The sequence below is a fragment of the Pezoporus wallicus genome, unplaced genomic scaffold (genome assembly GCF_028554395.1).
Source record: "Pezoporus wallicus isolate ANWC-B61680 ecotype Strahan unplaced genomic scaffold, APGP_CSIRO_Pwel_v1 contig_8736, whole genome shotgun sequence".
Classification (NCBI taxonomy): domain Eukaryota; kingdom Metazoa; phylum Chordata; class Aves; order Psittaciformes; family Psittacidae; genus Pezoporus; species Pezoporus wallicus.
In genome coordinates this window covers 58,433-81,599 of record NW_026637072.1, presented here as the reverse complement: position 1 = coordinate 81,599, position 23,167 = coordinate 58,433, and the positions used below count along the sequence as shown (strand labels likewise).

Sequence of the window (23,167 nt, the reverse complement as noted above, 5' to 3'; positions counted from 1 at the left end):
GCAGCAGGGCCAGAGCCCCATCCTGCAGAACAGCAGGCGAGCGCCTAAGCCTGCCCTTTCCCTTCCCACAACCCTGCTTCATTTATCACACACCTCCCAGTCTGCAGCAGATGAGTTGGGGGGCCCTGCCGGCAGCGGCCTCCGTCACCACACAGCCTCACCTCCCTCCCCAGGGCTTGGGGCCCATCCTGTGTGCAGAGCGAGGCAATGCCCTGGGGGAAAATGTAGTATGTGGTGATGTAATTAAAGGCTGCATCATTAACACGTGTGCAGGGCATGAACAGTTGCTCTTTATAGAGTGCTTGACTTTCCCGTGCTATGTTCATGGGTGCTTAACTCCACAGCAGACATACCTCTGGGAAGTGGAGCACCCTCAGCAGCATGGCCATGAAGAGAGCTGGGGAGCACAGAGGGCTCTGGTGTGCTCCAGCCCCATGTAGAGACTGGGCCTGAGGGTGACCTGTCTGCTATAGAGACATCACCATCCCATGTGCATCAGCTGGAGCTGCTGCACAGGTCTGCAGCACGGCTACGTGCAGGTCTGTGGGAACATGCAAGTGCTGCTCCCCATGCTCCATAGCCCAGCCAAAATCAGCTCCTTTAGAGGGTATCCTTGTCTCTCAGTGTAGGCAGAGCAATGTATTCCTCCCTTAATCTCTTTTCTGGAAACAGCTATGCCATTTGGGCTTTGACTGCATGAAAAAGCTCACACCAAGACAGACTTCTGGCACACATTTTTACCCCAGCAGCCAAAAGTTTGCTAGCAGGGAAGCCAGCCTGTCCTGCCCGCTCCCACTGCAAGCCAGGGGGGCTGTTGTGCTGCTGACCGTCCCCTCTGTCCCCCAGGACTACTGGCTGTCCCTGCTCTACAAGCGCCTCATTGGTCCCAAGGTGCTGGCGATACACGTGGCCGGTCTCCAGAGGAAGCCCCTGCCTGGCAGGGTCATTCGTGACAAGCTTCGCATTTACGCGCACTGCACCAGCTACCACAAGTAAGAGGGCTAAGGGAGGTTGGAGGTGCAGGGTGGGGATAAGCAGGACCCCCAGCATATGGGGACCATCGCAGACATGCTGGGCAAGGCGGGTTGGCTTCCCAGGCTACTCTCTCGGGCGCTGCTCTGGCGCTGTCACAGCAGAGGGAGCGCACGGGAACAGTGATGCTTCCGATGAAAGTCACGGCAAGCCCGCGTCTGGGAACGGGGCTGGCCGGGGCTGGTGCAGTGGCCACCGGGCAGCCCAGGCAGCAGAGATCAAGGGGGTGGATTTCACACGAGGGGCCCCCGGTCGGTCGGGTTACCCGCAGCCCGCACTGCCAGGGAGCCCGGCCTGGTTATTGTTTCGCTGATAAGGTCTTTGAAAGAGCCCCAGCGAGCCGGGTGGGGGCAGCCACCTCCTCTGCAGACACAAGTTGCTATTGTGGAGGAGGAGAGACTGTTTCTTTACACAGACCAGATGCTTTCAACATGCCTCCAGCTCAGTAGGAAACCTTGTCCAGTAACTGACAGGTGCAAAGTGCTTTATAGCCTTTGTTTGGGGCTGCCTGATTAGGCAGGGACAGAGGATCAGTGTCTGGACCTGTCATTTAGGTGCCCAGAGTGGTGGGGGCAGATGCCACTCATGCAAAGAGCTCCCCTCCGTTCTCAGCCCCCTCATTGCAGGGCTTTGGGGGAGCTGTCCTGAGATTGCCACCCCACTTAGGACAGCAGCACAGCACCCTCTTAAGCTGTGCCACCCCTGGCTAAAGAGGGGGAGGCTGGAAAGGTGTCATTGTGGAGCTGGGCTTCATGATGGGGAGGTGGCATCTCCATGTGGAGGGACAGCCAGGACAGTGATCCTGGCTGTCCTGATCACAGTGATGTCCCCTCTGGATGGCTGCATGAGGCCAGTTTTACAGAGACCCCCCAAACCCCTTCTTGGAGGCTATGCTCCTTGGGCCCGTGCCAGCACAGCCCTCAGCTCTTGCTCTCCCCTTTGCAGCCACAACTATGTCCGCGGGTCCATCACCCTTTACATCATCAACCTGCATCGATCCCGGAAGAAAATCAAGCTGGCAGGGACACTGCGGGATAAGATCGTCCACCAGTACCTGCTGCAGCCCTACGGCAAGGATGGGCTCCACTCCAAGTAAGTGCCATGCTAGTGACTGGGGCTGCCACCACTGCCCTGTCCTCGATGCCACCACCCTGACCCTCTCTTGGTTGCACAGGTCAGTCCAGCTCAACGGACAGCCGTTGGCCATGGTGGACGATGGGACCCTCCCCGAGCTAAAGCCTCGTCCTCTGCGCGCTGGCCGCACCCTGGTCATCCCTCCGCTGACCATGAGCTTCTATGTGGTAAAGAACGTGAATGCGCTGGCCTGCCGGTACCGATAACCCACGGCTCAGAACTGACCAACCGGCCCAGCTCCTGCCCCTGCGCACTCCCCAGGACACGTTGCCTCCTCGGCAGCCCGCACAGCCGGGCCACGTCGGGCGGGCATCGTGACGTGCTGTTGTCCTCGCACCGTCCGGCTCGGCACCCTCTCCTGACCTATGACTGCAGAGCTCTGCTTGGCCATGGCCACCATCCATCGGAGCGGTGCGGTGGCGAATTCGCAGGGCCTGCCGCCATCCGTCCCACAAGCTGCAAGAAGCACCCGGGGTCCGGTGCCCACCGGCTGTCGGGAGGGCTGGGGCACCCTATCCCTGACTCCTCAGGGTGACCCTCCAGCAGCCAGGTCCCCCTTTGGTTTTCACCTCCCAGGACGGCGGGCAGCGCTGCCGGCGCAGAAAGCGCATGGAAGCAGCTCCCTCTGCTGCCGTCAGCCTGACCGGGACAGGCGCGGGGATGCTGCCGGGAGAAGGGGCGCCGGGGGCCACACGGGGCGGGGATCGAGGGGCCACGGCTGGAAATGCTGAGAATTAAATGATACAGCCCGGAGCGGAGCGGAGGGAGGCGGTGCCGGCGGGCAGCCCCGGCCCCTCCCGGGCGGGGAGCGGCAGTCGGTGAATGTGTCCTGCCCGGGAGGGGGGCGGTGTCGAGGGCAGGAGCAGCAGGGGCGCGTCGAGGCGCTACCGGAGGTGTAATAAAGTTGGGCTGTCAAACGCGCCGGTGTCTTCTCTCCGCCACGGGCCGGGGCAGGGGCCAGCGGGGAGGCGCGGGCGGCCCCGAAGCCGCTGACTGGGTTCCGCGGTGCAGTGCCGCGCCGGACCGCTGGGGGCGCTGCGGGCACTGCAGTCACGCGCGCGGAGCAGGAAGCGGAGTGGAGCGGGTGGAGCCGCGTGGTCCTGGTGCCCCTCCGCCGCCTCGGCTGCTGCTGGGGGTCGGGCCGGGCTGGGCCGGGCCGTGCCATGCGGTGCGTCCTGATCGCCAGCACAGCGGCCGAGCTGCTCTTCTACTGGGCTGATGCCGCCTTCCTCCGCCGGCTGCGGCCGCCCCACGGCGGGCAGGTGGGGCGGGACGGGGCGGGTGCGGGAGCGGAGGGGGTGCGTGGTGCGCGGCCGCTGACCCGGCAGCGTGTGCCCCAGGGTCCGGCGCTGGAGGACAGCCTCAACACCCTTTTCGCCCCCCTCATCATCTCCTGCACGGCTCTGTTGGAGAAGCTCGCCGACACCTACACTTGCTTTGCGACAGAGCGCGGGCGGCACCTCCACGTCCTGCACATGGTAGGACGGGCGCCGGGAACCGCGACCGGGGCGTAACAGCCGGCCCCGACCTAACCCCGCTGGCGGTTGCAGTTCGGGGACTGCCTGTACATCGCAGTGAACGGCGACGGGACGGAGAGCGAGGATGACCTGCGCCGGACGCTGTTCGTGCTGCGGCGCTTGGTGGAGATCCACTGCGGCCTCGTCACGCTCGACTCCCACCTCGTCCGCAAGGAGTGAGTGGGCACGGCTGGCATGGGCTGGCCCCCCGGGGTTGAGGGGCAGCTGACTTCATGGAGCCCCGGGGGGAGGTAGGATCAGGTGTCTTCAAGCTGAGACCCCCCGTTTTTGCATCAGGACCCCCTGCCTGCTGGGCTGCAGCTGGATCTTGGGGTGCCCGTCCCCCCGCAGGGAGGTGACAGCCGTCAGTCAGCTCTCTCTCTGTGGCTGTTCCAGGTTGCGACCGGCCGATTCGGAGCAGCGGGAGCGTGTCTGGAGCCTGCTGCGCGGCCTGCTGGAGACCTACAGCCGCCTGCGGGAGGAGGACCAGAGCTTTGCGGTGGAGGTACCATGTGCTGGGGTGTCCGTCGCCTTGGGGCATCCCAAGGGTGTGCTGCTGCACGGAGTCTTGGGATGTGGGGAACAGCTTTTGGCCAGGGACTTCGAGGGAGCCCCCTGGAGCAGTGGAAGCTTCGACCTGACCCCAGGGCTGTGTGGCTGGGTCTGGGGGGCTAAGCAGCTTTCCCCCCTCCCTGCATCCCAGGCCATGGAACGGCTGATCCACCCTCAGCTGTGCGAGCAGTGCATCGAGTTCCTGGAGCAGCAGGTGGTGCAGTACATCAACTCCAGCCCTGAGCGTGGTGGGGATGAGGTGTGTCATGCCTTCCTCCTGGTGCACACCAAGCTGCTGGCCTTCTACTCCAGGTGAGTCTGGCCCCACCACTCTCCCCTGGGCAGCTGCTCTCCCTCCCAGTTCATCCTTCCCTTCTCTGTTCTGCAGCCGCAACACCAGTTCCATCCGCCCCGCTGACCTGCTCATCCTCATCCTCCTAGTGCAGGACCTGTACCCCAGCCAGAGCATCGAAGAGGAGCTCAGCCCCCAGGTGCTCCAGAGCAGGGTGTGGGGCACAGTGGGTCGGGATGCCCCCATGAGGTGATGTCTTGGGAGAGCTTAATTTTTTTCCCCCTGTGGAAGCCCACAGCAGAGAAGGTGCTCCCCCAGGGACCCAAGAGAAGTGAGAGCATTCCAGTGAGCAGCCCTGGCTCCCATGGAGCTGCAGAGAAGGACTCGGATGACCAGGTGAGTCCCTGGGATGGGGACCTGCAGGCTGGGCTGTCTGCATCACTCCCATTGCTGACCCAGCCATTCCCACTGGCAGGACACAGATGATCTCTCTGTCCCTGAGGTCTACTACACTCCTGAGCCTTCTCCAGGCAGGCACAGCACAGGTGAGTGCCCAGCAGGGTAGCAGCCCCCTCCCTTCATGTGGGGGCGGCAGGGAGAGCAACCTGCCATGCTCCCTGCAGGCAGTGAGAGCTGGTCAGAGGGCACTGAGATGCTGAGCACCGGGGAGGTGGATGCTGCAGATGTCCAGGTGAGCAAGGGGTCCTGCAGTCCCTCCTGGCCTGTCGTGGTGCTCTTGTGGTCCCTGTTCCTTGTCACTTGTCACTTGTCACACAGAGCTGTGTGCTGCGCTGTGGGTGCCCCCAGCTCTAGGGTTAGGGGGATGCCCTGTGTCTGCCACATTGCATAACTGTGACACCACTGACCACCCTCTGAGGCACTGCTTACAGTCTCTGTGTCCATAAGTGCCAGCGCGGAGGGGCTGGGGCTCGCTCAGAGCAGTCTGGTGTCTGCTGCCTCTGGGCTTTCTGGGCTGCTTCCCTGACAAATGCCACAGAGCCTCACACACTCTGTGCAAGCAACTGGGAGCCTGGACAGAAGGCATTTGCAGCCTGTCTTTGCAAGCAGCTTACCCACTACTTGCTGCTCTTTTGGGGCCCCTGGGCACTTTGCTCACTGCTGATCTTTTGTCACGTGATCTCTCCAGCTCCCTTGGTAAAGTCATGCCTGTTTGCAGCTTTCAGGGCATTGCTGTGGGCTGTCCCATCTCTTCAGGGGCTGAGCATCTCCTTTCTCTCCCTAGATGGCGGAGGACTTGCTCCAGACCTTGGGGCCTCTGGTCCCTGAAGCTTCAAACCCCAGGAGGATCTTCCTGGATGCCAACCTGCGGGAAGGTTACTGCCCCTTGCTGCCACACACCATGCACTGCCTCCCACTCTGGCCGGGCATCTCCCTCATCCTCCTGACCAAGGTGAGCTCACTCCAAGGTGAGGGATGTGACGCTGTGCTGGGTCCTGGCTCACCCATATATCCCTTCCCCAGCAGGGCCCGATGACCCAGGTGGCCATCACCTTGTACCAGCTGCTGGATGGTTTCTTGGTGCTGGAGAAGAAGCTGGAAGAGGGGCCAGAGGCAGGAGCCCCACGCTCCTACACATTTGTGCCTGAGCTGCGGCAGCGCATGGACAAGTTTGTGAAGAAGCTGAGCGGGCAGGACATCCAGGTGGGAGTGGGGATGCGAGGGCCCCATCCTGCTGTCTCCACTGCCTGATGCTGAGCCTGGTCTCTCTCTAGTTGCAGAACACCTGGGTAGACTTCAAAAATAAGATGTTTTCCCGGACCGAGCCTGGAAGCTCCCTGGAGTGAGTATGGGATAGGTAGGGAAAGTCTCCAGGGCAGGCTGGGGGCAGCATGGCTGTCCCTGCAGTGCTGGGGACCCAGGGGCCAAACTCAGCAGCATCCGTGTCTTCCGGCTCAGGCTGCTGCAGGCAGTGTCCAACATGAAGCGGCAGCTCTGCTCTGTGTACCGCCAGCTCTTCCTGACTTCTGCCAGCCACAGCCTGTCCCAGGGGCTGAGGGACCGTGCCCAGAAGCTGATGAAGTGGGTGCATGGGGTGGCCAGCATCCCCAGGGGACTGCCCCGCACCCAGCTCTGCTGGGGCTTGGTGGGTCCTGGCCTCCCACTGTGCTTCCGCTTGGCAGGGAGAAGCTGCTGGACTGGCGCGACTTTCTGCTGGTGAAGAGCAGGCGCAATATCACCATGGTGTCATACCCATCCCTGCAGCTGGGAGCCCAGCCCGGCGAGGAGGGGTCCCCAGGGGGGTAGCAGAGGTGGGAGTGTGACAATGTACCCCCATCAGTGGGCTCAAGGTGGGGAGCGTGGTGGGCGAAGGGGCTGTCCTGGGAGGGCACCAAAGTTATTGGACGCCCTTAACCTACCCCACGTACCTGGAGGACTTTCCTGGCCTGGTGCACTTCATCTATGTGGACCGCACGTCTGGGCAGATGATGGCACCATCGCTCAGCATCACAGAGAAGTCCAGCTCAGAGCTGGGCAAGGGCCCCCTGGCCACCTTTATCAAGAGGAAGGTACTGCTTGTGGGGCTAAGGGTGGGATGGGGGACCCCAGGAGGCGGTGATGGTTGGAGGGGTTTCTGCTCAGGTTTCAGGTGCCCCTTGTCCCCCAGGTCTGGTCCCTAATCACACTGGCCCGGCGATACCTACAGAAGGGCTACACGACGCTCATGCTGCAGGATGGCGACTACTGCTGCTCCTACTTCCTCTGGTTTGAGAATGAGCTGGTATGTGGGGTCAGATAAGGGCTGAGCCTCTCTTCCCCAGTACCTTCTCAGGGCAGGACTATAGGCACAGTTGGCTTCAGCTCTTTGGCAGTCTCTTGCCTGCTCCTGCCCTCTCCTGTCATCTTTCCCAAGGGCTACAAGCTGGAGGTGATGGAGGTGCCAGTTCTCTCTGATGATTCTGCTCCCATTGGGATGCTGGCAGGAGACTACTACAGGTGAGCTGTCCCCAGCCATGTTGCTTGGCACCAGGGCCTGGGGCTGTTAGTGATGCTGTCCGCACTGGGATGTCATTGCAGGATGGTACCAGTGCTGTGGTGTCACCAGGCTTGCACCAGCCAATCTCCCCAGCCTGGTGTGGGTGTCCTGTCAGTATACGGGCGCTGTGTCCTTGCCTTCCTTTCTAGGGGGAAGGTGGTTAAAAAGGGAGTACTAGTCTGCACTGTACCTGCTGAGCCCCCCATCTTCTCTCCAGGAAGCTGCTGCGTTACTATAGCAAGAACCACCAGGCAGAAGTGGTGAAGTGCTATGAGCTGCTGACCGTGCACCTCGGCATCATCCCCTCTGAGCTCGTGGTCCAGCAGGCCTGCGACTTGGCCCGGCGCCTCTGGGAGCCCTCCCGCATCCCCCTGCTCTGAGCTGCCTCCAGCCACCTCGGGGCCAGGATTAAAGCAGGGCTGTGGGTGTTCCCAATGCATAGGCTGGTTTCTCGGTGTCTGTGCTGTCAGCTGTACCTGTAGGCAGCCTTCCCATCCTCCTGCCCTGCTCCCCATGGGCTTCGCTGGCACCCAGCAGCCTTCGGGGACGGGTGGAGAGTGGGGCTGAGAGGTTGTTGGCAAATCACCATCTTGCTGAAAAGTGCGTTTCCAAAGAAGGATTTATAGCACTAGCTTGGCATTGCTGACAGGCTTTGGCTAGAGAAGAAAACAGCATAGCCAAACTTGCCCATGGTGCGCCCCCCTCTCCTCTCTCCCCAGATGTGGGGTGCAGGGCCCTCAAAGGCTTGGGCAGGGTTGGGGAGGTTCAGACCTGGGCTCCCAGGCACCGCTCGGCCATGGAGCCAAGCCCAGCTATGAAGAGGGGCTGAGGCAGCTCATGTGTTTCACAGGTGCCGCTGGGCTCAGTACACATGCAAACCCGTTGGGCACATCTAGGGATGGGGTCAGCCCCAAGGGACTCTGGCAGCGGCTGCCCCTTGTCACTCCATGCTGCTCACTAGGGTTGGGTACAGCAGTTCAGGGAGCACTGGACCATGTCAGGGCCTTTGCCCCATCCTGCTGGGCAGGAATTTGCCCTGCTGAGTAACAGCACTGGGTTGGGGCCAAGCACACCCCCAAGCTGCCCCTTTTCCCACTGCTCTCAGTGGGGCTTGTGTTTTAGACTTACCTGCTCGAGGGGGGCTAAGTTCCCCTTATCCTGCAGTGCTTGTTGGCCCATCACACCAGATCACACCAGACACATGTCCCTGGGTTCTTCTGGAGCACATCAGGGGATGGGGAGCTCTCAGGCCCCCGCCTCCCTGCCCAGCACCTTCCTGGGTATAGACTGGGGAAGGTGCTGGGCAGTCTTCCCCAGTCTGTAAGGACCACCTTCCATCCTGCTGAGCACCAGGCAGGATCCAACCCTGTTACCTTCTCGACGCCGGGGCTGGTCTGCAGCCCCCCTGCACGCCCTCAGCAAATCTCTGCCAGGATCAGCGCCTTGTCACAGGCAGCACCAGCGGGGCAGTGTTCAGTGCGTGTCCCTGTCCTGAACCGGCTCTCGCAAGCCCTGGCACACAGTGTCCGTCCCTGAGTGTTGCCCCCCCACACACCCCCCGCATGCCCGGAAGCCCTGGGAGAAGTTCCGCTGTGGAAGCGAAGTCCAGGCTGCCCGGCGAAGCCGTGGCCGGGCGCTCGCTGGGCGATGGCAGGCGGGCACTGGGCAGGAGCGGGCAGGGTCTGCGCTGCCCGCTGGCTGCGGGGCTGGCTCCTTGCCCCAGCGCCGCCGGGAGCGCGGCGGGCCCATGCTGGGGCTGCAGATCGGCTGCAGAGGGAGTACGACGTGGTGGTGATCGGGGCAGGTAATGCTGGGGGAGGGAGCCAGCGCTGGGCTGTGGGGAGCCGGTGGGGACGCCAAGCCGCCCTCCCCTCAGGGCAGGCAGGAGGGTAATAGCCGGATGGGGACCACAGCGGCGCAGGGCACACTGCAGAGCCCTGGCATGCTCCTTGTGCCAGGGAGGACGCTTGGGTCTGGTATGGCCAGGCGCATGTTGCATCCCCGCAGTGCGCATCTGCCTTGAGCAGCTCTGTCCCCTACCCTTGCACCATTAGGGCTAGGGCTAAAGGGAGAGGGGAGGATGCTGCTTGTCACCTACATCCACATGTCCAGAGCCCCATTATTTGAGTCGTTGTGGCAGCCTCGTGCCCCAGGCATGGCAGGGTGCCCTGTGCATGAGACCACCCCAACACTGGGCTCACCTCACCTCATTCTCTCCTTGCAGGGCACAATGGGCTGGTGGCAGTGAGTACCAAGAGCACAGTGGTGCTGTCTCTTCTCCATCCCTGGGCAAAGTGGAGGAGCAGGGAGGGTGTTGGTGGCAGTGTCCATGGCACTGGGGGCTCCCACAGGGCTGTGGGAAGCAGGGCCATCCCTGGTGAGAGGATGCTGGGGATGACAAGGACATATCCCACCTGGAGGGATGGGCAGTGTGATGCCGTGTTCCCTGCAGGCTGCCTACCTGCAGCGGGCAGGGCTGCGCACGGCTGTGCTGGAGAAACGCCATGTGCTGGGCGGTGCGGCTGTCACGGAGGAGATTGTGCCAGGTACCCCTGTGTATCCCCTGTCCCCACACCCCTGGCCAGCCCTGCACATGGGCACCCCCCACTGCCACACAACTTTCAGGCTTCAAGTTCTCCCGGGCATCCTACCTGCTCAGCCTGCTGCGGCCACAGATCTACACCGAGCTGGAGCTGCAGGTACCGGCACCCATCCCTCACTGGCTGCTGGCCCCTCCTGGCACACTGACAGGGTGAGCCCACTGCCGGGCAGCAGCATGGGTCCTGCCATCCCTGTCTTACAGCGGCATGGTCTGAGGGTGTTCCCACGGGACCCCTACTCCTTCACCCCGCTGCTGGAGGATGGGAGCCCCCCTCGTTCCCTCCTGCTGGGAAACAACAGGGCCCAGACCCAGCAGCAGATCGCTCAGTTCTCCCAGAAGGATGCCCAGGTACTACTTGGGGGCAGGCACCCAGTATGGCAAAGCCTCTGAAGGGGCTGCCCTGCCCATGGAGCAGCAGCGTATCCATCTCACCCAGCATGGCGCAGTCCCCATAGTCTCCCTCTATCCCCTTTCAGGCTTATCCTGAATATGAGGCGTTCATGGAGAGTTTAGTGTCAGCCCTTGACCCGCTGCTGGATGCTGCCCCAGTGGATACAGCTGCCTTGGGGCAGGGCTCCCTGCTCCAGCGGCTTAGTGCTCTGCGATCCCTGTGCCCCCTGCTGCGAGCAGGTACCTCTGGGGTGCTGGAAGACGCCGATGGCTGCTCTTCCCCAGGGCACAGGCTCCTCAGGAGCCCCAGCTGGGGGCTTGGTCCTGCTGCCTGACCCCCAGACCCAGCTGGGCATGAGCAGCTTGCCCTGGCACAGCCATGTAGGTCTCACACCACCTCTCACCCCCAGGGCTGGCACTGGGGCGGCAGCTGCCCCGCTATTACGAGGTACTCACAGCTCCTATCTCCAAGGTGAGTGCTGGCAGTGGCAGTGTGGAGCCACCAGCTGCCTCGCTGCCTGCCTGCAAGGGTGCTGTGGAGCCCCCCAGCCCCAAACCTGATGCTCTCTTTTATTCCTGGCCCAGATCCTGGATCAGTGGTTTGAGTCGGAGCCCTTGAAGGCAACTCTGGCTACTGATGCGGTGATTGGAGCCATGGCTAGCCCCCACACCCCAGGCAGTGGGTGAGGGTCCTTTCCCCCTGGGTGGCTGCGTTGTCCCCTCATGTCATCCCGTGCCAGCAGCTCCTTGGCTCTGCTGCAGCCCAGTACCCTATTCCCTGCCTAGCTGCCTGTCCCTCCCATTGCCTGCTCAGCTTTGCCTGGATGGCTCAGGGGTTGGGGCTGGGCAAGGGGCTGCTCCCCATCCCTGCTATATGGCTCTCCTAAGTGGTCCTCACCAGCCCCTTTGCTGTTTGAACACCTCTGTCCCCAGGTCAGGTCAAGTCCTGACCAGTGGGTGCTGCCTGTAACTGAGCTGACATCCTGTAAGCTGGCATGGTCCCATCTGTGGGGGCTATGGCACCATCCTCCCTGTGCCCAGGCAGGGGACAGACCTGTCATGTTGACTGGTGGCTGACCTGGGGTCCTGCCACCACAGGTACGTGCTCTTGCACCATGTGATGGGCGAGCTGGAGGGACGGCGGGGGGCCTGGGGCTACGTGTCCGGTGGGATGGGAGCCCTGTCCCACGCCATTGCCCATGCAGCAGCTGCCAGGGGAGCCCACATTTTTGCTGAGAAGGTACGGGATGCCTGGGGGGGCAGCCTGCAGGCACTGGGGATGCTCTTGGTGAAGTCCTGTCCCCTCTGCCTGCCCAGGCCGTGTCCCATGTGCTGCTGGGCAGGGACGGGCAGGCGCAGGGCGTTGTGCTGCAGGATGGGACGGAGGTGAGGAGCAAACTGGTGCTGTCCAATGCCTCCCCCCAAATCACCTTCCTGGAGCTCATCCCCCAGGTACGGGGTGCAGGGGGCTGGTGGGGGCTTGGCATGGCAGTGTCCCCTGGCCACACCACCCCTCACGACCAGCCTCTGCACCGGCATCTCCCACCCCAGGAGCAGCTGCCCAAGGATTTTGTCCAGCGGATCCAGCAGGTTGACACGCGCTCCCCGGTCACCAAGATCAATGGTAGGTACTGGCAGGGCCACCTCTGCCGCTGTCCCTGCTGGAGGGACACTGGCTACAGGCTCAGCAAGAGGCTGCACCCCACTTCCCCATTCCCACCACCCATTCCCAGTGGCGGTGGATCGGCTGCCCAGCTTCCTGGCTGCCCCCAATGCCCGTGATGGCCAGCCCCTGCCCCACCACCAGTGCTCCATCCATCTCAACTGTGAAGGCACCCACCTCCTGCACCAGGCCTTCACTGAGGCCACCCATGGGCACCCCTCCAGCAGGTAGGAGACCACACCAGCACACCATGCTGCACCAGGGAAGGGGCAGCACGGGCACAACGGGTGGTGCTGAGGAAGAGGTTTGGGGTGGCTGGGTCTCCTGCCTGCCTGGCTCATGTCCTGCTCCCCCAGGCCCATGATCGAGCTCTGCATCCCCTCAGCGCTGGATTCAGGGCTGGCCCCACAGGGCTGCCATGTTGTGTCCCTCTTCACCCAGTACACCCCCTTTGTGCTGGCAGGTGGGCAGCACTGGGATGAGCAGGCCAAAAATGCATATGCGGACACAGGTATGTAATGCATACATGGACCCAGGTAACACCAGCAGTGCTGGTCCCTTCCTGGGGTTAGAGCTGCCCTGGAGCTGCTCAGGGGCTCACTACCATGCCCGTGCCCACCCCTCCATCCCTTTCTAGTGTTTGACTGCATCGAAGCCTATGCCCCAGGGTTCAAGGCATCAGTCATTGGCAGAGACATCTTGACACCACCTGACCTGGAGAGGATCTTTGGGCTGCCTGGGGGTGTAGGTACCATGCTGGCTTAGCTCTGAGCATCACTCTGGTGCCTGTTCCAGTGCGCTCACAGCCCTGGGCCGGGCATAGCCAGCTCACATAGAGCTCTCCTTGCAGAACATCTTCCATGGAGGGATGTCTCTGGACCAGCTGTACTTCGCCCGGCCAGCACCATCCTACTCAGGCTACCGGTCTCCAGTTCCCGGCTTGTATCTGTGTGGAAGTGGAGCCCATCCTGGTGAGCAGTGCTGGGAGCCGGGACCCTACTGGGGAGCTGCAGAAGGGGGATGGGGATGTGTGGAAGAGATGCAAGGGCATCATGGCGGGGGGGGGGGGGGAGCGTGTCCATTGCTCTCTCTGCCCTCTCAGGGGCAGGGAGATTGGGCAGCTCTGCTGGTGCAGCCCTGCACCCCATCTCCTGGGTCTGGAGCTGCCTACCACTGCCCATTTCTGCTCTTTGCAGGAGGAGGAGTGATGGGAGCTGCAGGACGCAATGCTGCCCATGTGGCACTCCAAGACTTTAGGCACCTGTGATGGCAGTGATGACACCAGCTTCACCTATACAGAGCTGTGGCTGCAGTGAGCCATGTTGATCCCGTGAGGGGCCCTGCCCATCCCCAACTTGCTTCCCAGGCACCACAGGGCAGTAGCAGCCTCTTGAGAGGTTTGTGGAGGTGAAGGTTGGCAGGTCCCGTGTGCTCCTAGATGCTGCCAGCATCTTGAACAGATAGCTACTCCCAGCACTCCTCAGTCCAGCCTTGCCTGGGTCACTCCTGGTCACTGGCTGGCCATGGCAAGCATCACTCGGCCGCTGCCTATAGCTGTGGAAATAAACCCTGTCTCAGGCTCTGTCCTGAGCACTCTTGCCGTGATTTTGCAGCTCCTAGTTCCATCTGCACTGCCTGGCAACGCAGCCCTGGGTGAGCTGTCAGAGATGGGCATGTCCTAGAGCAGCAAATGGGGACAACCAGCTCCTCACCCTCTCCCCTCACCGATGCAGACTCAGGAGCATGTAGGGCTCTGGTTGGAGCCACCCATACCCAGGCTGGGCTGGACCACCCCAAGGTACCTAGAACAAGTGGGGAACCAGGTTGGTTCTTGAGACCTGCTTTGCTTCCCGGAGCCACCAGCAGCTCAGACTGCAGTAGCCAGCACTGGCAGCTCCCCTCCATGCCCACACCCCCATTCCTGCTGGGAACTGCCAGCACGTGTTCCATCCCTAGGGAAGATGCTCCGTGCATCCCAGTGGCTCTCGCTGGCACAGGGTGTGCCTCTCTCCCGGGCTGCTGTCGGGAGCTGCTCGCTGCAGATTACAGAGCTCACATCCTCTCCCTGCCCTCTTCCTCCCCTGGACAATGCTCCCAATTCAGGCGCCCGCCTCGCTTCCCGCCGGGCCCTAAATACGGTGCTTCCAGGCTGAGCTGTTGCACCTGAGCTGGCTGAATCAATATTGACCGGCCAGGAATAGTCCCGCAGCCCTCTGAGAATAGCCCCGCACCACCACCACCACCCCCCCACCCCCCGCCGCTGCCCACAGCTTTCCACACGGGGCTACCCTGCTGCTGGAGGGTATTTTTATCTGCTGCCGGTGCTGGCTGCATGGGTTGCAGGTGCCGGCCCCCACTGAGCCCCGAAGCAACAGGCGTGACAGTGCAGGGGTCACCTCCACGGGGACACTGAGCAGCAGGACACGGTGGTCCCGCTGCTGTGGGTTGAGACTGGCAGGTCCCAGCCGTGGGAGAGACCACCGGACCCCCCATTGTCTCCATCAACAGTGGTAGAGCTGGAAGCGGGACCTAGCACCACCCTGTCTTGCACCCCGTCGGCATCTGCCCTGGGGGGCCTTTAGGCGGGCTTCTCACCTCACACTTGAGTAATTGAGCTCAAAAACGTTGAGACACACGAGTGAGTCACGGGTTACACAGCTGGCCACAGCCCTGCCCTTCCCAAGGGCTTTCCATGCCCCAAGGTTGGGGCCGGCCAGGGACTCCTACCCCAAGAGAGGCTCCAGCATGTCCCTGAACCCAGCTAGGGCATAGGGATGAGTGTGCCCCCCGAGGGGGTCCCGGGCCGTGCACCCCTGCACGCCCAGAGATGCTGGAGGCTCCCGTGGGACGTGGCGATGAGCTCACGGGCTATTCCCGGCCAGCTGTGTTGATCCTGGCTCCTCCCGGCAGGAACCGGCTGCCTTGACTCCAAACAAACAGCCCGGTGGCCACCGGCACATTCCTGGCCGATCCCTGGCCACGGCAAGGGCACAGGGCTTCCTGTTTATCCCGGTCCCATGGCGTGGCACGGCGGGCTGTGTGGGCAGAGGGGTGCCCTGGGGACTGGCAGCACCCCAAGCCAGAGGTTGCTGCCGGGGCAGGTCAGGGGGGACATCCCCCATCTCCATGTCCCAAGGAGAGGGGGCTGTGCCTGGGGACCCCTACAATCAGCCCTGCTCAGGGATGGCTCAGGTGATGCCCTGAGCCCTGGGAGGACCGTGCTCTAGGCTGCCGGTGCTACCCCACAGCCTTCCCTGCCTGGTCTCTGTGTCCCCCAAGTCCAGGGTCCATTGCAGCAGCTTCAGGCCACTGCTCGAGTTGCTGCGTGGGGTGGGAAGGGGCAGGGGGTGTCCTTTTGGGGTGTCCCTAGTGTGGCAGTGTCCTCTGCCTGGATGGGGACCAGCCCCACTGTACAGCGGTGCTGGGCATGGAGGGAGGAGCATCCCTGACTGGGGGCATTGGGCTTATTTTAGGGGAGGTTTTCCAGGCTCCCAGCAGGGAGGGGCTATCCCAGGGATGCTCGGGCCCCCCCCCCCCCGAGGTGGTGGGGGAGAGAGAGGGATTGGGGTAGGTTTTCCCCAGGGTGACAGATGGGGACAGAGGGAGGCAGGGTGCAGGGCTGGGCTCCAGGCACGGTGCGGGGGGGCCGGGGCCGGCCTGGGCAGCGTGGGCCCCCCCGGTGCGTCCCACCCCGCCACACCATAAAAGTGGCGGCAGGCGGTGCTCGGCAGCAGGAGCTGTTGGAGGCCGGCGGAGCTTCCCCTCGGCGCCGCCTGCCCCACGCTGCTGCCCGTCCCACACCGCCAGCCCCGGCTACAGTGAGTGCTGAGGGTGGCTCCGGCGAGGGATTCGGGCACCTGGAGGGAGGGTGAGCAACCCCACTAGTGGGGATGCGGGGAGAAGTGGGGTGATGGGGGACAGGGGCTGTGTACAGGATGGGGAGGGGACTCTGGTGTTCAGGTGGGGGATAAAAGGGGGCTCTGTGGGGCCCCGAAGCATGGGGCGGGCAGGAAGCAACAGGGGTCCGGGTGGTGTTCATGGGGCAGTGGGTGCCTGGAAGGGCTATGCTAGAGTTGGGTACCCCCAGTGAGGGGCAGGTGAATGTGGGGCTGGGGCAGAACCTCGGGATAGGGGATGCTGTGAGCTGTGGGATGCTGTGAGCTGTGCATGGCAGGGACCAGCTCCTGCATCCCCCGCAGAGCAAGGACAAGGATGTCACTGCCATGCAAAGGGGTATGATATCCCCCAAATCATGAGGCACAGGGTGGCTGCAGCAGCACCCCTCACCCTGCCGCAGTCCCCAAGTGCTCAATGTCGGGCTATCTGCAGGCACCCCATCCCCAGAAGCACGATGGTGATGCCAGCTAGCGCCCGCCCCATCCTGCTGGTGCTGCTGCTGTGCTGGGTGGCCCCCAGCAAGCAGGAGCCGGCCCCAATGCAGCTGCGGCTGGCAGGGCCCCGAGGCCCGGCCGGGGAGGGACGGCTGGAGGTGCTGTACCAGGGGCGCTGGGGCACGGTCTGCGACGATGGCTTTGACTTCCATGTGGCCACCGTCGCCTGCCGGCAGCTGGGCTACACCGCGGCCATCACCTGGACCCATAGTGCCACCTACGGCCAAGGGGAAGGTAGGGGGCAGGGGGGGAATGGGGGGACAGGACAAGGGGTCTTGGAAAGTGTAGTGTGCTTAATGCTGGTGGGGGGAGCCTGCCTGGGAAGCTGAGGGTGTGAGCAGCTGTGGATGTGGGCAGCATGGATGCAGCCCATGGTGATGGGGAAGGAGATGGGGGCCCCACCATTGGTGACCTCATCCCTGCCATGTGTCCCCCAGGCCCCATCTGGATGGACAATGTGCGGTGTGGGGGTAGTGAGAGCTCCCTGGCAGAGTGTGTTCACAACGGGTGGGGCACCAGCGACTGCCACCATGGTGAGGATGCTGGCGTGGTGTGCTCGGGACAGCGACTGCCTGGAGGCTCCCCCCAGGCCATCTCCTCTGATCACCTGGGAGAGGTCAGTGGGGGGCATGGGGCTCTCCTATGCCACATAGGGCACACCAGGGGAACTGGAGCAGGTCCCTCTGACCTGTCCCTGTGTCCCCATCCTGAACACACTGCCCCTGATGCTGGAGCACCCATACCCACCCCTATTCCCACTGCAGCAGGTGCCAGGGCTGAGCCTGGAGGAGGTGCGGCTCAAGCCCATCCTGGCGAGGGCCAAGTTGAGCATGCCGGTGATGGAGGGTGCCGTGGAGGTGAAGCACAACGGGCGCTGGAGGCAGGTGTGCAATGCTGGATGGACCAGGAACAACAGCCGTGTGGTCTGCGGGATGCTGGGCTTCCCCTGGGAGAAGCCCCTCGACACCAGCTTCTACCGGTAAGGGGTGCAGGGGCCCACATTGCAGCCATAGGGGATGTGGGGCAGGGTGCCTGGTTAGAAGCACTGTGGGACAGGAGACCAAGGGAGGTGTTGGAGGGGGATGCACATATGGGTGGGTGAACTGGTATGGCCTCGCCATGCCTGGGTCCCCTTCTTGGGGCCTGGATGAGGGGCAGAGCTTGGTGCTGCAGAGATGGTCAGCAGCCATGGCCAGCAAAGCATGGGTACAGGAGAGGAGAGGCAAGTGGCCCTGGGCCCCTCCGCCCCTGCCTCTGTCTGGGGCTATAAATACAACCCATAATGAGTCCCTGCCGATGCCAGGAGTCACGCAGTCCTGCCGGGGCACATGGTACAGCCAAGCTTGGCACGGTAATTGCCACTGGGGAGAGGACCTGTCCTCAGCCTGCTGTGCCGTGGGAGGACCTCACGGCTCCAGCTCCTGCCATGGGGTGCTGAGGAGGGCAGGGATGATGATGGGGCGGGGGGGTCTGGAGCCCTGCAGCTTCTGCATGGCCTCCCTGACCTCCTGGCTCTGTGTATTCACAGGAAGCTCTGGAACAAGAAGCTGAAGGACCCCAGCTCCAGGTAGGGCTCAGGCTCGGTGTGAATGTTGGGCGAGGGACAGCCTGGGGCACCCAAGCCGACAGCAGACCCTGCTCCTCTCCCTTGGCAGCCTGAAGACCCTCAGCCGGAAGAACAGCTTCTGGGTGCACAGGGTGCGATGCCAGGGCACGGAGCCCCACCTGTCCCGCTGCCCCACGGAGGTGTCCCCACCAGCCCCCCACCAGCACGCCTGTCCCCACGGCATGCACGCCATCGTCAGCTGCCTGCCCGGCCCTGCCTTCCGGAAGGGCACAGGCAAGGGCAGGAGCAAGACCCCCCTGGGAAAGGTGAGCCCCAGCATAACCCCATCCTGCCGATGGATGGTCCTGGAGCCAGGCAGCACGCAGCCACCCCATGGCGCAGGCGGGGGGCCCATGCCTTGGAGCCACTGACTGGCTGTTCCCTGTGCCCAGGTGCTGCCGGTGCGGCTGCGAGCAGGCACCCACGCCGGCGAGGGACGGGTGGAGGTGCTGCGCCATGGGCAGTGGGGCACTGTGTGTGACAAGCAGTGGGACCTGGCTGCAGCCAGCGTGGTGTGCCGGCAGCTGGGCTACGGGACGGCAAAGCAGGCCCTGCTGGGAGCCCAGATGGGCCAAGGTGAGACAGGCAGCGTGGCAGGGGCTCCACTGGGCTTGGAGGGGCACAAAGAGGAAAGCCCCTGTTTTACTGGGTGCTGCTGGAGCACCCTGGGATGTCCAGGCAGCTCCACACTGCACTGGGATGGATCTCCCCTGGCTGCTCCTGCTATGGGCAGCTCCATTCCCATAGGGAATGCACAGATGAGGGGAAGGAGGGTGAGGGTTCTCCCTGCTCCAGGATGAGCATGGGGAGTTGACTGTCCCTCTGATTCAGGCCTGGGGCCCATCCACATGAGCGAGGTACGGTGCACTGGCCACGAGCGCTCCCTGGGCGAGTGCCGCTTCCAGGATGCTGAACAGAGCGGGTGTCGGCATGAGGCTGATGCTGCCGTCCGCTGCCACATCCCCAACATGGACTTCAAGAGCCAGGTGAGCCCCTGCGCCCTCCCCAGAGCCTGCGGAGCCCCCCTGCCCCCCAGGCTCTCTGCCTGGTGTGGGTGCTCAGAGCAGCATGCAGATGGGGGGTGGCAAAAATGGTCCTGTAAGGAAAGGAGGAAGAGGCAGGCAGAGATGTTCACCTGGATGCATGGGGATGCCTGTCCCACTGAGCTGCTGGGTGGGGAACCTGGGGGCCTGCCCCACACTGCAGCTCAGCCCCTCTTTGCCTGCAGGTTCGCCTGGCCGGGGGCCGCAGCCCTGATGAGGGAGTTGTGGAAGTGCTGGTGCCGGTGCAGGGGCAGCTACAGTGGGGCACAGTGTGTGGTGCACAGTGGGGGCTCAACGAGGCCATGGTGGTCTGCAGGCAGCTGGGGCTGGGCTTTGCCAGCCATGCCCTCCAGGTGAGCGGGGTCCCAGTGGGGCCTGGGCTGCAAGGGGTTCTATGGGATGTGAGGTGTGGGCATGGGGTGGCCAGAGGCTCTGGGGCAGGACAGCCCCCCGGCACAAGCCCTGGTGGCAATGCAGGGGCAGGGGAGGTGGGGTGAGTGCTGGTATGGATGCAAAAGCTGATCTGAGCACTGTGCTCCTCCTCTGCCCAGGAGACATGGTACTGGGCAGGCAGCCCCGATGCCACCCGGGTGGTGATGAGCGGAGTGCGCTGTGCCGGCACCGAGCTGGCCCTCCAGCAGTGCCAGCGCCATGGCCCCATCCACTGCCCCAGCGGCGGCGGGCGCTTCTCTGCGGGGGTCACCTGCACTGCCCGTGAGTACCATGAGCCCATGGATTAATGCTGCTACGGGGCACCCCTTCCCCTGGCACAGAGAGATGGGGGGGCTCTGCAAGGTGAGGATTGTGTGCTCCATGCCTGCCAATGCTCTCCATGCCAGATGCCCCGGACCTGGTGATGAATGCCCAGCTGGTGCAGGAGACAGCCTACCTGGAGGACCGGCCGCTGGAGCTGCTGTACTGTGCCCATGAGGAGCGCTGCCTCTCCCGCTCCGCCGACCACATGCAGTGGCCCTATGGCCATCGCCGCCTCCTCCGCTTCTCCTCCCAGATCCACAACCTGGGCAGAGCCGATTTCCGACCCAAGATGGGACGCCACGCCTGGACCTGGCACCAGTGCCACCGGTGAGTGTCCTGTAGGTAGCGGCTGGCAGGGAGCTGCCCCCTCCCAGAGCCAAGCAGGGCACGCTGGCACCCATCCCACAGAGGCTGGCCCGCCTGGGGTAATGAGCAGCATCCGCACCAGCACTGTCATTACAGCTTTATTTGGCTTCAGGGCTGTAATTTGCTCGGAGCTATGGGTGCTGCCTGCTCCCAGCTGGGCGGCTGTGCCAGCCACGTGCTCCCCACCTGGGCACCAGCCCCACGCTCATCCCCTGTCCCTGCAGGCATTTCCACAGCATCGAGGTCTTCACCCACTATGACCTTCTGACACTCAATGGTTCCAAGGTGGCTGAAGGGCACAAGGCCAGCTTTTGCCTGGAGGACACCAACTGCCCAGAGGGTAGGTGCCAGCTGCAGCGCTGCCAGCAAAGCCCCCATCCTGCCCCCCACAGGGGGCTCTGCTCGTGCCCTCCCTCACATCACCTCCCTTCTACAGGGCTGCAGAGACGCTTTGCCTGTGCCAACTTTGGGGAGCAGGGGGTGAGTGTGGGGTGCTGGGACACCTACCGCCACGACATCGACTGCCAGTGGATTGACATCACCGATGTGCCACCAGGCAGATACACCTTCCAGGTATGGGGATGGAGGGGCACTGATCCCCTGGAGCTCAGCACGGGCACCACCAGCACCCCTCACCCTGTACATCGAGGTGCTGTTCTGCACCCCACCATGCATGCTACAGCCCTGCCTGGCACAGCAGTGCTGCCCTTCACCCTCCCCAGGTGGTTGTGAACCCTAAGCACGAGGTGGCAGAGTCGGACTTCTCCAACAATGTGATGCGGTGCCAGTGCAAGTACGATGGGCAGCGCGTCTGGATGCACGGCTGCCACACAAGTATGGAGAGATGGGAGCATAAGGGGCATGGCAGGTGGAGGGAAGAGATGGGGCTGGGGTACTGCAGTTCCCATGTCCCCCCACCACCAACCCATGTCGTTGATCTTCCCAGGTGATGCCTACGGTGCAGATGTAGTGAATGACCTGGAGCAACGGGAGCGCCTGGCCAACAACCTGGTGTAACCCCATGGCATTGGCATGCTCCCAGCAGCGCCGCAGGGCTGCCCAGCTCCCACACCCCAGCCCCTGTGCCCTGGCAGCACCACACTGAGCTCAGGGACTCGAAGACTTGTATTTATTGATGCTGCTGCAGCGGATGGAGACAAGCACCAGGGCTGGTGGGGAGTGCCCGGGGGGGCGGGGGTGCTCAGCCCTGCACCATCAGGACCTGCAAGAGGGGCCCAGGTACCACAGCAGCCCCCACCTTGGTGGCTCCGGTCCCCCCCCAGGATGACTACCTCAGCCTGCTGCCTCGGGACAGGCCCTGGCCACTGCCACCTGTGCACCAATCCTGTCCTCAATAAAGGTGCTGTGCTATGGGAGATGGGGTATCCCCTTATCAACCCCACCATCCCCTGCTCCTTCCTCTGCACTCTTCCCCACCAGGACCATGAAGCCAGTCCCCAGCCAGGATCAGCCCTGGTCCAGGTGATGTGTCCCTAGCCAGGCAGTGCCCCTGCTCTGCCACCCGGAGCCACCAGCCCCCTGGCTGCCTGCATGTGGCTGGTGCCAAGTAGCCCTAGCTTGCCACCAGTAGTCCCCACCAGCCAGGGCACCTTGGCCCTGAACTGGCTGACCCCATGCACATAAGGGGATGTGGCCAGCTCTGTGGCAGCACGGGCCGGCAGCCAGTCCACCAGCCACTACAGCTGCAGCCACCGTGCTGGGCTTTCCCAGGCTGCCCTGGCAGCTTCCCAGCCCTAGAGCGGGAATGGGGCCACTCAGCCCCTTGAAGTCCTGGCTCCTGAGCACAGGGTGGGGATGCAGTGGACACCATGCCCCTGCTCTCAGTGTTTCTCCCCCCCCCCCGTGGTTTCTAGGTTGGTTATTTTTTTAAATAAAAGGAAATAAATGGAATACCAGCAACCCACGCTCTGTCCTGCCTGGCCTCTGGTGAGTCAGCTACTGAGCAGTGCCACCCCTTTCATTGCACACCTCTGCCCATGCCATCTCACTGCCAGGCACGAGCCCAGGGCAGGAGGCTGCAGCAGCTAGGATAGGCTGGGCTGAAACCACACATGACGTGTGGTTCACATGTGGAGGAGCCACCAGGCATGGTGCTGACACACTGGGGTGGCCCAGGACCAGAGTCTGTGGCAAGGCACGTACCAGTGAAGGTGTGCTCTGCTGGTGTGAGGGTGCAAGGGATGCCGGATGGTGGGGAAGATGCTTTCCACATGAGAGCATCTTCACACCCTGGTATTTCCACTGTCTGAGCCACAAGCAGCCAGGAGCAGTGGCTAAGATGCTGGCAGCACTATCAGAACAGGGCAGGCAGCCACTGCTGCAAGGTCGTGACCAGCTCCACTGCCGCCAGGCTGGGGGACAGCCAGGGGACATGGGGCAGCCACAAGAGCCCTTCAGCACAGGCTGGGGTGAGGCAGCCACAACGGAAAACACAGACCATGGGCAGGAGTGGAGGAAAAGCAGCATCCCCATCCTCACCTGCTGCAAAGGGCATGGGAACTTCACAAACTTTGGCCCCAAGAGTGTGGGTGGGCTACAGGCCAGGACTGCTGGGGCACACAGGGATGGTCTTTGGGTACTGAGAGATGATGCCAAGCAGGTCCCAGCCACTTGCCTGCACCCCCGCCCCAGGGCAGGGCAGGAAGCCCCCAGCTCACCAGTGCCGGCAGCGCAGCCACATCACAGCCCTGAGCGGGGCCGGGAACGCAGCCCTGCCCATGCACCAACAAGGGCCCTGCTGTTCAGGCTCTGCGGAAGTACACAGGGACCCTGCCAGCACATTCCTGCTGCTGCCCTGCCTGACCCCT

The 23,167-nt window shown here is 63.2% G+C and overlaps 4 protein-coding genes across 16 annotated transcripts in view; all 4 read left to right on the top strand.

The window, feature by feature from the left end:
• The window catches only part of HPSE2 (heparanase 2 (inactive)), a 110,224-nt gene extending 107,139 nt beyond the window's left edge, over positions 1-3,085 (top strand). For both annotated transcript variants that reach the window (XM_057403115.1, XM_057403114.1), the window contains 3 exons: positions 847-992; positions 1,978-2,124; positions 2,207-3,085. In XM_057403115.1, coding sequence (XP_057259098.1) covers positions 847-992; positions 1,978-2,124; positions 2,207-2,372 — 459 coding nt within the window. In that variant the 3' untranslated portion in view covers positions 2,373-3,085. The remainder of the gene's footprint in view (positions 1-846; positions 993-1,977; positions 2,125-2,206) is intronic.
• Positions 3,086-3,218: 133 nt separating this feature from the next.
• HPS1 (HPS1 biogenesis of lysosomal organelles complex 3 subunit 1) lies at positions 3,219-7,961 on the top strand. Of its 8 annotated transcripts, none has more exons than XR_008971432.1 (18): positions 3,219-3,428; positions 3,507-3,644; positions 3,717-3,859; positions 4,080-4,188; positions 4,387-4,547; positions 4,624-4,726; positions 4,819-4,923; positions 5,003-5,072; positions 5,151-5,218; positions 5,771-5,938; positions 6,010-6,189; positions 6,261-6,328; positions 6,445-6,567; positions 6,669-6,734; positions 6,911-7,055; positions 7,129-7,267; positions 7,400-7,482; positions 7,740-7,793. XR_008971432.1 is itself a non-coding variant. In XM_057403109.1 (18 exons), exons 1-18 carry the CDS (start codon positions 3,330-3,332, stop codon positions 7,900-7,902), a joined length of 2,103 nt encoding a protein of 700 aa, XP_057259092.1. In that variant the 5' UTR covers positions 3,219-3,329; the 3' UTR covers positions 7,903-7,961. The 8 variants fall into 8 exon arrangements, 7 of the variants coding, with proteins under 7 accessions (XP_057259092.1, XP_057259090.1, XP_057259093.1 ...); XM_057403109.1 differs by having other exon boundaries at positions 6,013-6,189; positions 7,154-7,267; positions 7,740-7,961; XM_057403107.1 differs by having other exon boundaries at positions 6,013-6,189; positions 7,136-7,267; positions 7,740-7,961.
• Positions 7,962-9,167: 1,206 nt separating this feature from the next.
• On the top strand, positions 9,168-13,775 carry PYROXD2 (pyridine nucleotide-disulphide oxidoreductase domain 2). Of its 5 annotated transcripts, none has more exons than XM_057403090.1 (16): positions 9,168-9,326; positions 9,747-9,766; positions 9,975-10,068; positions 10,148-10,221; positions 10,326-10,472; positions 10,601-10,754; positions 10,925-10,986; positions 11,100-11,197; positions 11,613-11,754; positions 11,940-11,966; positions 12,066-12,138; positions 12,248-12,404; positions 12,534-12,688; positions 12,815-12,921; positions 13,028-13,148; positions 13,374-13,775. In XM_057403090.1, exons 1-16 carry the CDS (start codon positions 9,170-9,172, stop codon positions 13,442-13,444), a joined length of 1,659 nt encoding a protein of 552 aa, XP_057259073.1. In that variant the 5' UTR covers positions 9,168-9,169; the 3' UTR covers positions 13,445-13,775. The 5 variants fall into 5 exon arrangements, with proteins under 5 accessions (XP_057259073.1, XP_057259071.1, XP_057259070.1 ...); XM_057403088.1 differs by having other exon boundaries at positions 12,039-12,138; XM_057403087.1 differs by having other exon boundaries at positions 11,832-11,966.
• A 2,158-nt stretch (positions 13,776-15,933) lies between these two features.
• Positions 15,934-21,521, top strand: LOXL4 (lysyl oxidase like 4). Its single transcript, XM_057403085.1, has 15 exons — positions 15,934-15,995; positions 16,507-16,802; positions 17,006-17,184; positions 17,333-17,547; positions 18,097-18,135; positions 18,224-18,440; positions 18,567-18,750; positions 19,006-19,160; positions 19,403-19,570; positions 19,769-19,931; positions 20,057-20,300; positions 20,564-20,679; positions 20,776-20,912; positions 21,062-21,173; positions 21,286-21,521. Exons 2-15 carry the CDS (start codon positions 16,529-16,531, stop codon positions 21,354-21,356), a joined length of 2,274 nt encoding a protein of 757 aa, XP_057259068.1. The 5' UTR covers positions 15,934-15,995; positions 16,507-16,528; the 3' UTR covers positions 21,357-21,521.
• Positions 21,522-23,167: the final 1,646 nt, after the last annotated feature.